The 12130-nt window shown below is 43.5% G+C and overlaps 1 protein-coding gene across 4 annotated transcripts in view; it reads right to left on the bottom strand.

The window, feature by feature from the left end:
• The window catches only part of STEAP3 (STEAP3 metalloreductase), a 71493-nt gene that overhangs the window by 7164 nt on the left and 52199 nt on the right, over positions 1-12130 (bottom strand). For 3 of the 4 annotated variants that reach the window (XM_087920358.1, XM_087920356.1, XM_026714652.2), the window contains exons 2-4: positions 10135-10629; positions 8115-8642; positions 2998-3159 (exon numbers count right to left, since the gene is read on the bottom strand). In XM_087920358.1, the coding sequence (XP_087776484.1) occupies positions 2998-3159; positions 8115-8642; positions 10135-10620 (1176 nt within the window). In that variant the 5' untranslated portion in view covers positions 10621-10629. Of the gene's footprint in view, positions 1-2997; positions 3160-8114; positions 8643-10134; positions 10630-11642; positions 11755-12130 lie in introns of those variants that run through there. The other variant, XM_087920359.1, reaches the window with a different exon arrangement.

The following is a 12130-nucleotide window of genomic DNA, read 5'->3' as shown; positions in this document are numbered from 1 at the left end:
TTTATCCTGATTCACTGCAGTCATTTAGCACTGAATCCCTTAACAGAATTTAGTCCCAAGTAAACCCACAAGCCATTAAATTACACATGAAAAATGTCCCAGAAATGTGATCATATTAATTCTGTAGACGTTAATGAACACATAACGGTTAATTTCGTTAGGATATAGTCAAGCCCTTTTCAGTTATTTAGATCAGCAATGGGCACCTACACCCCAAGTCCAATAAGATTTTGAAAAATAATAGTGATAGAGGAAATGGGAAAGCTCTGGGAGAAACTCTGATCCCATTACTATTTGTAAACTGAGCACATCATGGATGCAAAAGGTTCAGTTCTGCCCCTTGAAGAGACTCAAGGTATAACCTGGTAGAGATTGGTTGAGCTAAATGTTGAGATGTGCTTCAAACTGGACGGAGATAAAGCTAGATGTTGGCCTGAACTCTCCCCTCATTAGCCAAAGATGTGAAGGAGGCCTGTGTTTGCAATGACACAGTCAGGGACCGTTACTAATATAGGTTATAAATCGAATATATCATTTGAGACTGTCAGAGTCCCAAGTGATATATCAGATTGCAAATCTGGCTTGCTTTGACTTTTAAAATAAGTAATTTGTAAATATGCAAGGCTGACATACATCGAAACATCTTGCCCTGTGTTGAATTGTAATAGATGGATTTGGCCTTTCTGCTGGAACACTGTTCTAAATAAGAAAGGGAAGGCAGTGCATTCTTTTTTTTAAAAAAAGAATCATTATGGCATTTCTTCTAGAAAAGGAGGATTGAGCAAATACCAGTAAGGAGCAGCAACTGGTAATATGAAATACTTGTCTGGTTTACGAGCAGTTGCCACTTGGAAGATCTGAGGCTGACGTGGCTGAAATCTTTCAGATTGCTTCAATCTCCGTGTCATAAACCCACACATTAAGAGACATATGTAGCTAAGTTAACAGGGCTCTTAGTTCAAGTATCACCTAACCTCCTTCAGACCTAACCCAACATATACCTTGAATCAAAATACTTAACGTGGGGCAATAACTTTGGAGCCCTTGTTGTAATCTTTTAGCAAAGCCTCAGCCAATGCAAAAAAAAAAAAATCAAAAGGATCAACCTTTGTTGGAGAGGGACATGGGTCCCTCTTTATTATTTACGTCGATACATTTAAGCAAATCCATGCAAGTATGGATTTCCCCTTTGCTTATATGCCTTGGTGCGGCTGAATCCAGTCACTGTGACTTAACTGTATCCAGCAAATCATAATTAGAACAAAACCAGGGCTTTAGTCCTAAGAAGAATAAGCATCCTTCCTGAAAGGATCATGGTTTTTTTTCAGCTAGTCTTTTATGTATTTTGCATTATCTTATTACACACAATGGTACCACAGCCATCTCTGAAAGCGCACAAGGCTGTTTGGCAGAAAGATTCCTTGCCTGTCAAAGAGAGTCATTAGCATTGACCTTGAAAGGATTTTGCCTTTCTGGCTTATTACAGGAGTGCTGTAATCAGAACCAGAGCCCAGAAAGCCATGTCAGAGCAGGAAACAGACAGACTAACCTAAGTGGATGTACAGAAGTAATTGGTGACATTGTTTGATTCTGTTAGAAAATTAGGACTTGTTTCAAGACCAGGGAAATCTATTTATATTCTGGGTGATTTTTCTTTTCTTTTGCAGTGCTCTGGTCTTTTTCTCATGAAAGCTAAATCTGTCTCTCATTAAACTGGAATAGCTTCTTGCTAGGATCTCTTTTGACAAGGAGACAGCTCTGGATAGGAAAAAAAACCTCTCTCTTCTTAGAATCAACCGGTTTTATTCACCAGTATCCCTTTCTGTTTCCCTTGTTTTCTTCAGCCATGGGGAATGCCTGCAACTTCTTCACCAGAGCAGCCCGCTGGATGTCAGTTGAAGGTTGTAGTGAACCAATGTCTCTGTTGAAACCAAGGAAACGGATTTCCTACAGGAAATCTTCTTGGTACACTACAGCACAGTCCCCCAACCTTTCTGGGTTGGCGGTCTGGAGGGAGAGAGGGGCGGGCACCTTTATGCGCACAAGCGAATGGGGCCGTGAGCATGTGATGCTCGTGGCGATGGCAGCGCCCACGGTGACAGTAGCATCCGCACAGCACTCATGCAACACTAGCACGAGTGGGTGGTGTGTACACACACACACACGTGCCCACTGGCCAGCCACTCATGAGGCTCAGTGGCCAAGAGGTATTGGGCCATGGCCCACACATTGGGGACTCCTGCACTACAGGATCTTCTTGGTACATTTGTATGCTTTGTGGAATTTTGCCATCACTGAAATAGTTACCTTTGCTGCCCAAAGGGATTTTAAAGCTGTAAAACTGTTATTATTAATATTAATATGTTTTTCTATAGCCACCAACCCTCCCCTCCCCAAGTGACTGAACTTCTTAGGGGATCCCAAGGCTTTTGGTCTTAATTTAATCCCCAGTCAAAAGAGCCAAGTGACTTCGGGCCACTCACTCTTTTCAGCCCCCCAACCTCACGAGGTCATTGTTGTTGTTGTACAGAAAATAGGAGGTGGGGACGTAATAGTTATAAAATATATGCTGCCTTGAATTGGATAAAATCTGGATGGCCGGTCATCAACATCATGTAATAATTTGAGTTTTTGGATTCTACTTTCTATCTTGCTCAGAGCACAGGGTGGAATTCAACTCATCTAGGACTATTTAATTCAGTGCTGTACAATTTTCGTGCAGCTGGAAGGTTCCCTGTCAAAGTCACAGGATGGTCATTTGGAGCCAAAGGCCTTCTACCCCCTATTTATGTGGGCCTCATTAGCATGCTGGTTCTCCATTCCAGGGATGCTGCCACAGAAGATATATTTATCTACGGTGGTTAACAACAAGGCTGGATAGCGATGAAATTCTTTGAGTGTATATTGAACGGACCCAAGAGCAAGGTCTCCTTCAACACCAGCCTAGCTTCAAGAATTCTTTCTTTCTGAAGAACAACCTTGAACGGTGGCACTTACTTGAATGAAGCTGAATTCCCTCCAGTTGAGTGAGTTAGAGATGGATGGAAGGGAGGTTATGGCAAGTAACGAGAGCAAGCCCAGAGCCATGATGCCAAAAGAGATGTATATCTCCATCCTCCAGACTTCCTCTTCCACCCAGGCGTCTGTTCTCTTCTCCACCTGAAAGTATAAGTGGCAAAGTCATGTTGAATAAACTGAGAAATGGGAAACAGGATGGCGAGCCGAATAATGCCCGAGGGAGGGCTTAATCTCCATATAATGTCTGCCAGCTGCAGGGTATCTGGAAACTTTGGACAAAGGAAGCTTGTCTTCATCCAACTTTTTTTTCTGATCAGATACGGATTCTTAGCCTCCATTTGACATGAAGAAATAGGAGCGGGATTTTTTTTCATAACTGGAAATAGTCACAAGGGTTCCAACAGTCAGTTTTGGCCCGCTCTTACCACTGCCCTAGGCAGCTTCACACAGCTTGCATACATAGTATGGAGCTGTTTTGTAATCATTCATCAATGATAGTGAAGTTTAAATAGTTTAAGCTGGCACATGGTTGACTCCCACAACTGAAGTACAAGTCTTTCAGTTGTGCCACTGGCGATCATCTACAGCTTGCTTCCTATTGCTCTTAATACTGGATATAAGGAGTGTTCACCTGTGTTTTCAATGAAGCACGCTGGGTGCGCGTGTGTTGGATTTTTAGTATTGTCCTCCAAAAGTTTCCTTTAAGTCACTTATTGGCATCTAAGTTTACTTAGGGTTTTGCTACTTATAGGCTGAAAGGAAACTCTTTCTGGATCACAATCTGTTTGGAAACGACTTTCCTAGAGATGTACATGTATCAATCCAATCAACAACTGTATATCATAGCATAAAAATATTGCAAAGGAAAAGCTTCAGAGCTCAGTTAAACTTTGTAATTGTGCCATGAAGCGTAGGGCTGGGGAAAAACTTTTATCAACCAGCAAGATTTGACCGATTCCTTTTCCTGGGGGACACATGTGGCTTGAAGCAAAAATATGAATTGTTCTGCTGCACGATTGTATCCCCCACTTATCTTCACTTACGATCCGGTACCAATAAAAAGAGTGAATCCCACTTACAGTCCCACATAGGTGTCTGGATGAGACTGACTAGCTGGATTGGCAACATAACGATTATTCTAAACCCAGTCACATGTATAGGAGCCACCGAACTGATTTCCCCATATGGTTGAAATGTGGCAAAAAGAAAACAATGTCTATAATGTTCGCCGACCTCTGGAGGGATGTGCTAGGAACTTGGTGCCCGGAAGATCAAACCACACTTTGCCATTTGAAAGATACAGTTAAAAATGGCAAAGCGGCTCCAGTTTCAAGCAAAGACCACAAAAGCATCACTCTCTGAATGCTGGGCTGCTTAAGGGGCTTAATGGGATTTGGTTTAAATGCTTTTAGGAAAGAAGTCTTCAGGCTAATGGAAAAAAAAAACCCTCCCAGAAATGGGATTTGTACTATATTACAGAGAGTGACACTTAGCTCCTTCCATTTATTCTGCTAAATCAATGTGATTCATGAAACTGGGGGGAGAGAAATAACTAGCATAAGAGAAACAAACAGGCCAGGACAACTTGCCTGAGATTTATTTACAAAAATCACCAAAAAGAAACAGGAGCCGAATTAAAAGCTGGGGTGGGGATACTGTGTTCCTAGCAGCAAATACAGGAAGGCGACTGGGCAAAAGATCATGCAGGCAAGCTAGCGTGGAATGAAAAATCTTGTTTTACACTGCATCTCTTATTCACTTACTTAAGTAGTCCTGAGGTCCAATGGCCTCAGTGAAACTTCATCAAGTTTAGAATCTATACTGATAGGAAAAAAATACTGGTAGTTCAGGGTTGAACTATGGGGTCTTTGCTGCTCTCTTGAGCTCGGTAGTTTTCTAGCAGATATTTCATTACCAAACTAGGTAACCTCATCAGTGCAAGACTCTCAGTGTTCTGGCCTGGCCTGATATATGAAACAACCAGTGCTAATTTAGAAACTGGAGTGAAATCATTCTATCAAAGTGTTCCATAGAAATCATCTACTCACATCTTAGATGTTAAGGTTAGACATGGATCTTGACTTCCACCCAGAAAGAAACCACTTTTCTAACTTCTCAGAAGGGCAAAGGAAAACCAGGAGTCCAGTTCACACAGGATTCCAGTTCCAGTTCACCTTCTAACCCAGATTTCCTCCTACTGGCTCATGTGAATGCTATGTTCAGGATCTCCTTTTCGTCCTTGGAGAATGGGAAACTGGGCTGAATCATTCATTTCTTTGGGAAATGCTTAGAAGCCTAAACTAATTTTTGGGATGGAAAATCCAGAAAATGAGAGTGGAAGGGGACTAAAATCTCATGTTTTGTTGCAAAGCTCAGCCAGTTCTATCTAAATAAGACAGCATGGTTAATCAAAACAAAATGCCAGAACGAACCCCAATTTTGTATCTTTTAATTGTACAAACATCACAACCAGAGGTGGGTTTTCAGCAGGTTCTGAGCAGTTCTGGAGAACCGGTAGCGAAAATTTTGAGTAGTTTGGAGAACCAGCAAATACCACCTCTGACTGGAGATTTTACACTATCCTTCCCCTGCCACGCCCACCAAGCCACGCCCACAGAACCGATAGTGAAAAAAACTGAATCCCACCACTGATCACAACAATGGGCTCTGAGCTTGTTTTCTTGCAAGTGTTTCATTACCTAAGTAGGTAATACCGTGTTTCTCACAAAATAAGGCTGGGCCTTATTTTTTTTTTTTTGAGCCCTGAAAAAATGGCTAGGACGTCTTTTCGGGGGTGAATTAATTTCTCCCCCAACCCCCATGCACCAGCGCCATCTCCAACAACAGCATCTGAGTCGCTCCTGCTTTCCCCCCAATCCCTGTAACAACAGGAAAAAAAAGATTTTGAGGTACCTGGGAGTGCCGCGCGCTGCGTTTTGGTTTAACCCCGAGCGGCTGGGTGGACGTGAAAAGAGCCGAGCGAGCGCCTCTGCTGCTGCTACCCTTGGTGCTCCAGCCTCAGGCTGTGCAAGTTTGCAAAAGTCCCGGTGCGCAGCCCGTTCCTGCATTCCAAGCGCCCAGGCCGAGCTGCAGCTGTCCCTCTCTCGCCAGCGCCATCTCCAATAACAGTGGCAGCAGCGGCGGGAACTGTGGAAGTTACGGAGGTGGCTCCCCCACCCGAGAAGCGGCTGAAATGCTTCCATGGTTCTCGCTGCTGCTGCCGCTGTTATTGGAGATGGTGCTGGCGAGAGAGGGGCAGCTGCAGCTCGGCCTGGGTGCTTAGAATGAAGGAACAGGCTGCGCACCGGGACTTTTGCAAACTTGCAGAGCCCGAGGCTGGAGCACCAAGGGTAGCAGCAGCAGAGACGCTCGCTCGGCTCTTCTCACGCCCACCCAGCCGCTCGGGATTAAACCAAAACGCAGCACGCGGCACTCCCAGGTACCTCAAAATCTTTTTTTTCCCTGTTGTTATGGGGACAGGGGAAAAGCGGGAGCAACTCAGATACTGTTGCTGGAGACAGTGCTGGTGCCTCCGAGAGAGGCGCCAGCACCGGTGGGAACCGTGGAAGCTACGGAGGCCTGAGAAGCGGCTGAAACGCTGCCGGATATCCACGCCGACACCACCTACCTGCTTACCCGGGCAAGGGAGCCCTCCGTGCTCCACCATGGTGTTAGGAGCAGCTGATGGTGAGGCGTAGCTGCCCGCGGGGCACTCCTAATGGCAAGTTTCCCCCCCGCCTTTCCCCCCCTCAATTTCGCATGTTTTAAACTAGGCCTAAATTTGGGGGAAGGGGCTTAATTTCATTTTATGCCTAGAAAACATGCTGGGTCTTCCTATGGGGGGGGCTATTGTTGGAGAAACACGGTATAATTAGTGCTAATGAAATATTTGCAAGAAAACAACCAAGCTTAGAGAGCGCCAAGACCACACAGTTCAACCTTGAGCTACAAATATTTTCTTCTTTTGATTACAACTATAGAAAGAGTGAATAGTGGGCAATCCAAACTTCCAGGACTGAATGTGGCCTTCAGCTCTTCTAATCAATGAAGCCCTTCTGAGAATATTTAAAAACTCTAGGGTTAATCCTGATAGAAGCTTAGTGAAGTTTTTTTCTCTCCTTAAAGTAACAATCTCCAAACTCTTTCACTCCCAAATCTAAGAGAAGGCTCCCATGGCATTCTGATCCTGCCCATTTTGTATCACCACTCTACTCCACCTACTGCTGCTCCCATCCTGCCAAAATATAACTATGGGTAGTCCTTGATTTATGACTACAATTGAGCCCCAAATTTCTGTTACTAAGATAGTTGTTAAGTGAATTTTCCCCATTTCACCACCTTTCTTGCAACGGTTGTCCAGTTACCCAGTTGTTAAGTGAATCTGGCTTCCTCATTGACTTTGCTTGTCAGAAGGTTGCAAAAGGTGATCACATGATAGAGCGGGATACTGCAACCGTCATAAATATGAACCAGTTGCTAAGCACCTGAATGTTGATCATGTGACCATGGGGGATGCTGCTAGGGTCATGTGATAAAGGGTTGTAAGTCACTTTTTCAGTTGTGTTGTAACTTTGGTCACTAAACAAATTATTTTAAGTCAAGGATTATCTTGATAGCCCACCAGCTATCACAGGGGAGTCAAACTCAAGGTCTGGGGGCCGGATCTGGCCCATAGGGCGCTTAGATCTGGCCTGCAAGCCCACCCTGGAAACAGCAAAGGATTGGCCCACGGTGCCTCTGCCAGTAGAAAGGGAGCTTGGAGAGGCCACATGCAGCCCTCCCGAGCTCCATTTTTGTGGCAGAGAGCTACAGGAGGCTGTTGCAGCCAAAAATGGAGCCTGGGAGGACCAAAAATGGAGCCTCAATGAGCGACATCAAGCTGTGCACTCCCACCCTGGCCACACACATATTCTTTCCCCCCTCAGGTCAAACACAACCTTGATGTTCAAGTTTGACAACCCTAAGCTATCACAAGCTTGCCTGCTGCTGGATTGAGGCAATTTGGAATGAAGCAGCGGAGCCAGGGATTCCTAAGATCACGCAATGAAAGGAGTAAGCAGCCAGTTTCCTAATCTCCTTTCCTGGGAGTACCATACCTGCTTGACCGCCTCGTTGAGCAACAGATAGCGGTGAGACCGGCGCATGGGTAGGCACAGACTGTAGGCAGCATGCAACGCTGCGCAGAAAAAGCTCAGGAGGCCTATCTGCTTCCGGTGTTGTAGCCACTGGTCGAGCCAGTCAGGGAAACGCCGATACTTTGTGCAGTGGTACAGCTGAAAGATGGCCGCGAGCACTCCGGGAAGGTAGACCAGGGACAGCATGACGTAGGCCACGCAAGGCAAGGTGGTGTTGACGATCTCCACAGGGATCTTGTAGAATTTGTTCTTCTTCTCTCGAATGTAAGGATGCAAGACTTGCCGGATGAAGTTGTAGGTGTAGAAGCAGAGGAAGAGGCCCAGGGCCAAGAAGACAGGGATCTTCCAGGCAGGGAGGAGACGCAGGGGGATATTCTCTATTTCCCGAGCTGAGAACAAGGCACCCATGTCCACTGGCTTGAAGCCCAGGGCGTGAGCAATTTCAGCAACAGCCTGTTTGGCTTCTTGGTTGTCAGAGCAAATGAAGACCTGCAACGAAAGGAGGGGGCGGGGGATTGTAACCAGGAATCCAAGGCAGTGGCGCAATCCAAGGAATCTTATCAGCATAGGGTTGCCTAGTGGTTAAGGTTTGAGATTTGGGCCAGAGAAGCTCAGCTTTAAATTCCTATTCAACCATGGGATTCACTGCTGATGTGGGGCCATTCCCTTTCTCTCCAACCTACTGCACAGAGTCAAATTGAGTGGAAATCCACTTGTATATTGTACGAGCTCTCAGGAGAAAGATAGGATATAAATGTGGATAGATGGGTAACAGCAACAGCAGCAGGAAGAGCAGTGAAAAATGATTAACCTAACAACGTTTTCTTTTCTGCTCCTGGATGCTTTTATTTCCTGTGGAATAGCCTCATTCTTGAATGCAGAAATAAGCATTTTTCCCAGTGAACCATTATGAACAACAAGAGGTTTCTGGTGAGGGATCTTAAAAAGGTACTGAAGTACTTGATTATATGAATTTTAAGGAATGTATTATAATTTTCTCTAATAATGACTATGTCAGTTACAAGGCCAGTCAGAATTTGATGCCTGGGCCTTGAGGTGCAGAACTATATGCAAGACTGCAACTATCTGGGTAGCGAAAATAATTCAGATATTCATACGGGCATGCTAATTACACATTCTTAGTCATTATAAATATGCATAAGATGATCAGCCATATATATATATATATATGGCTGATCATCTTTTGATTATCTTAGATATTCTATTGGTTGCCCATCTTAGGGGCAGCGTGTTGGTGTAGAGGTAGAGCTCAGGCTTCACAAGCAGGAGGCTGTGAGTTCAATCCTTGGAAGCAGCAGGCATTTCTCTCTTTGGAAGCGAAGAAGAAAAAATATCTGCTGTGAACTCTGCATAGGCATCAAGAAGGGCATCCAGCCAGTAAATGCTCAGCTCTGTTTAGTCACCCTGATTCCAGCTCAATGCAAGGGATTACAGGGTTGCTAAAAGAAAAAAAATTGGTCACCCATCCTACACAAGGTAACTCTGATGACTTAACAATCATACATGTATGATGGGAGATGTGTGTCCGTATCTGTGTGTGTATGTATATATGTATGTATGTATGTGTATATATATATATACACTCACATACATACACACACACACACACACACATAAATATACAGTATATCCTAAATAAATTAATCCAATTTCTAAAAGCCAATTAAAGTTGGGTAGGGCAGGGCCAGAATGGGAAGGGAGGTAGGATCTGTGGTTAATCAACCAACCTCCTCCACTGGATCTTCCCCCGTCACAGTGGAAGTGGTTGATGCTTTCCCCTTTTTCTCAAGCTAAATTCACATAGTTTCCGATGGGCTTCGTCTGGGTCTGAAGCTTACGCAGAACAAACTGGTTGGACAAACTACGACTTCTTCCTAGGAGGGGAGAATCTCGGAATCCCAGAGATGCTGATGTGTCCACAATGTACCAAAGGGAGGGGAAAAAAAACAACGACCATTACCTGTTTGTTCCCATCTCTGGGACCCGACTGCAGGGTCCAGGCTGAAATGACGTTAAATCCTTTGACCACAGTGCAGGCTGGCAAAAGCGAGGCTAGATACTCTGCATTGGATTCTTTGTGATGATTTATTTCAGCATTGTTGCTAACATCCACCAGTACTTTGCCGGAAAGCTCGTTGTTGTAGTCACAGAGCGTGGTGTAGTGTTCTCTGAAAATTGCCACAAAGATGATATCGGCCTTCTTTATGGCGTCTGCCTGGCATGTTACTTCAACTGCAGAAGGAAAGAGGCTGGTGTTGAGCTTCGGGTTCCGGCTTCCGACCGCCACTTTGAAACCTGAGCACACCAGGCGCATGGACAAGGAGCGTGCAAAGTCGCCACTTCCCAAAATCCCAATTGTCCTGCTCCCAGAAGCTGGGGCCAGGCTTAAATTACTGTCCTCGTTCTGATGATTTAGCAAGGGTTTGGCCATGTCGCCTCCTGGCATCCTGTAAAGCTAAAGCAAATAAACACAAGGTCATATTAAACATCCCTATGGGTTGTTTTCATGAAGGCAGAAATATCTGTTTGATTACTGATGTTAAGTCCTACTCTGAAAGTTCTTTGAATACCTCAAATTTTAAAAAAGAATAATTTCTTATATCACAGTACAATGCAAATACTAAATGTCATTATAAGCCTAATCAGTAAATAATTAAAACAGGCTTCATTTGTCATTAAAATTTAATTTGTTATTAAAATGTTGAATTATGCTTAAGTATTAACTCATTAAGAATACACCTACCTACAAACTTTATTTAAGCTTACTTCCAAAATCTTTAGTGTTTCCTGATGAAGAGCTAAATTTTACTTTAAAGGCAAGTCTTAATTTGATTTTATGAATACACAATGTTTAGCAGAATATTTTTAGCACTTGAATAAATATGAATTAGTAAATATTACACATTTCCAGGAGTAGCTCAAAAGAAATAAATTTCATGATGTTTCTATGCTTCTTAGTTTATTTAAAACGTTGTCCAAGAGCCTTTATTGTTTTTGCATTACCTTTAGAGAAAACTCCAAAAACTAATCTGCAGTAAAGATTCTGGAATAAATATAGATTAGAATTGCATTTCATAATATGAAACCCTCTGATTTGAGAAACCATTCCTGTAATTACAGCAGAAACATTCTTACATTATACTCAATTTAATCCAATGAACAAAATTATCAGCTTAAAAAACAGATCAGTGTTTGAGCTCTATTTCAAAAGTTCCTTTTAAAAGCACTCTTAAAAGCTATTCCCTTAAAGCAGGCATGATTGACATGCAGTCCTTTGGATGACCTTGGACTACAACTCCCATTATCCCCTCACTACTGGGCATACTAGCTAGAGAAGATGGGAATGAGAGTCTAAGGACATCGTGAGAGCTAATTGTTGTCCAGTTCAGGCTTCAAACAAACAGAACCTTAGCTGTCTAAGTGAAATTAAGATATATAAATATTCAGTTATGTCAAGATAGAATTTACCTAGAGATTTTTCTCGTGAACCAGCGATGCCTCAAACGTGCAAGCCGTTCTCCCTACGGATAAGAAACTGTCCTCGTCTCTTTTATAGTCTGGCACCTGTGTTTTGCAAACTGGGGGCAGATTTGCAAAGTTTTAAATTAAACATTGTGCTCTCTTGTTTTGATAGGCCAAGACAATGGATGATGCAATACATATAAATCTGAAGCGTTACACCCTTTGAAAGTGTAAGCAAAAGAGTGGTATTTTTAAAAGGAGAGGACCAGCTTAAGTCTGTACTCTCATTAATGGTAGATTTAACTAAGACCATTGTTTGAAGCCAGCATGACTAAGACAGCTTGTTCAAAGGTTCTTTATAAAGGAGTGTGGTCTAGTACGGCTGTTTAAAACAGGTGAGTCAGAGACCATGGGTGGTCCACTAAGCCTTTATTTTTGCTGATTCATATGCAGTGCTTATCTGTGGCAAGACGGTCTTGGATAGACAAAGATGA

This window comes from Pseudonaja textilis, chromosome 1, assembly GCF_049901715.1.
Source record: "Pseudonaja textilis isolate UNSWEBS1 chromosome 1, rPseTex1.2, whole genome shotgun sequence".
Lineage (NCBI taxonomy): Eukaryota > Metazoa > Chordata > Lepidosauria > Squamata > Elapidae > Pseudonaja > Pseudonaja textilis.
This window is presented reverse-complemented; position numbering and strand designations above follow the sequence as displayed.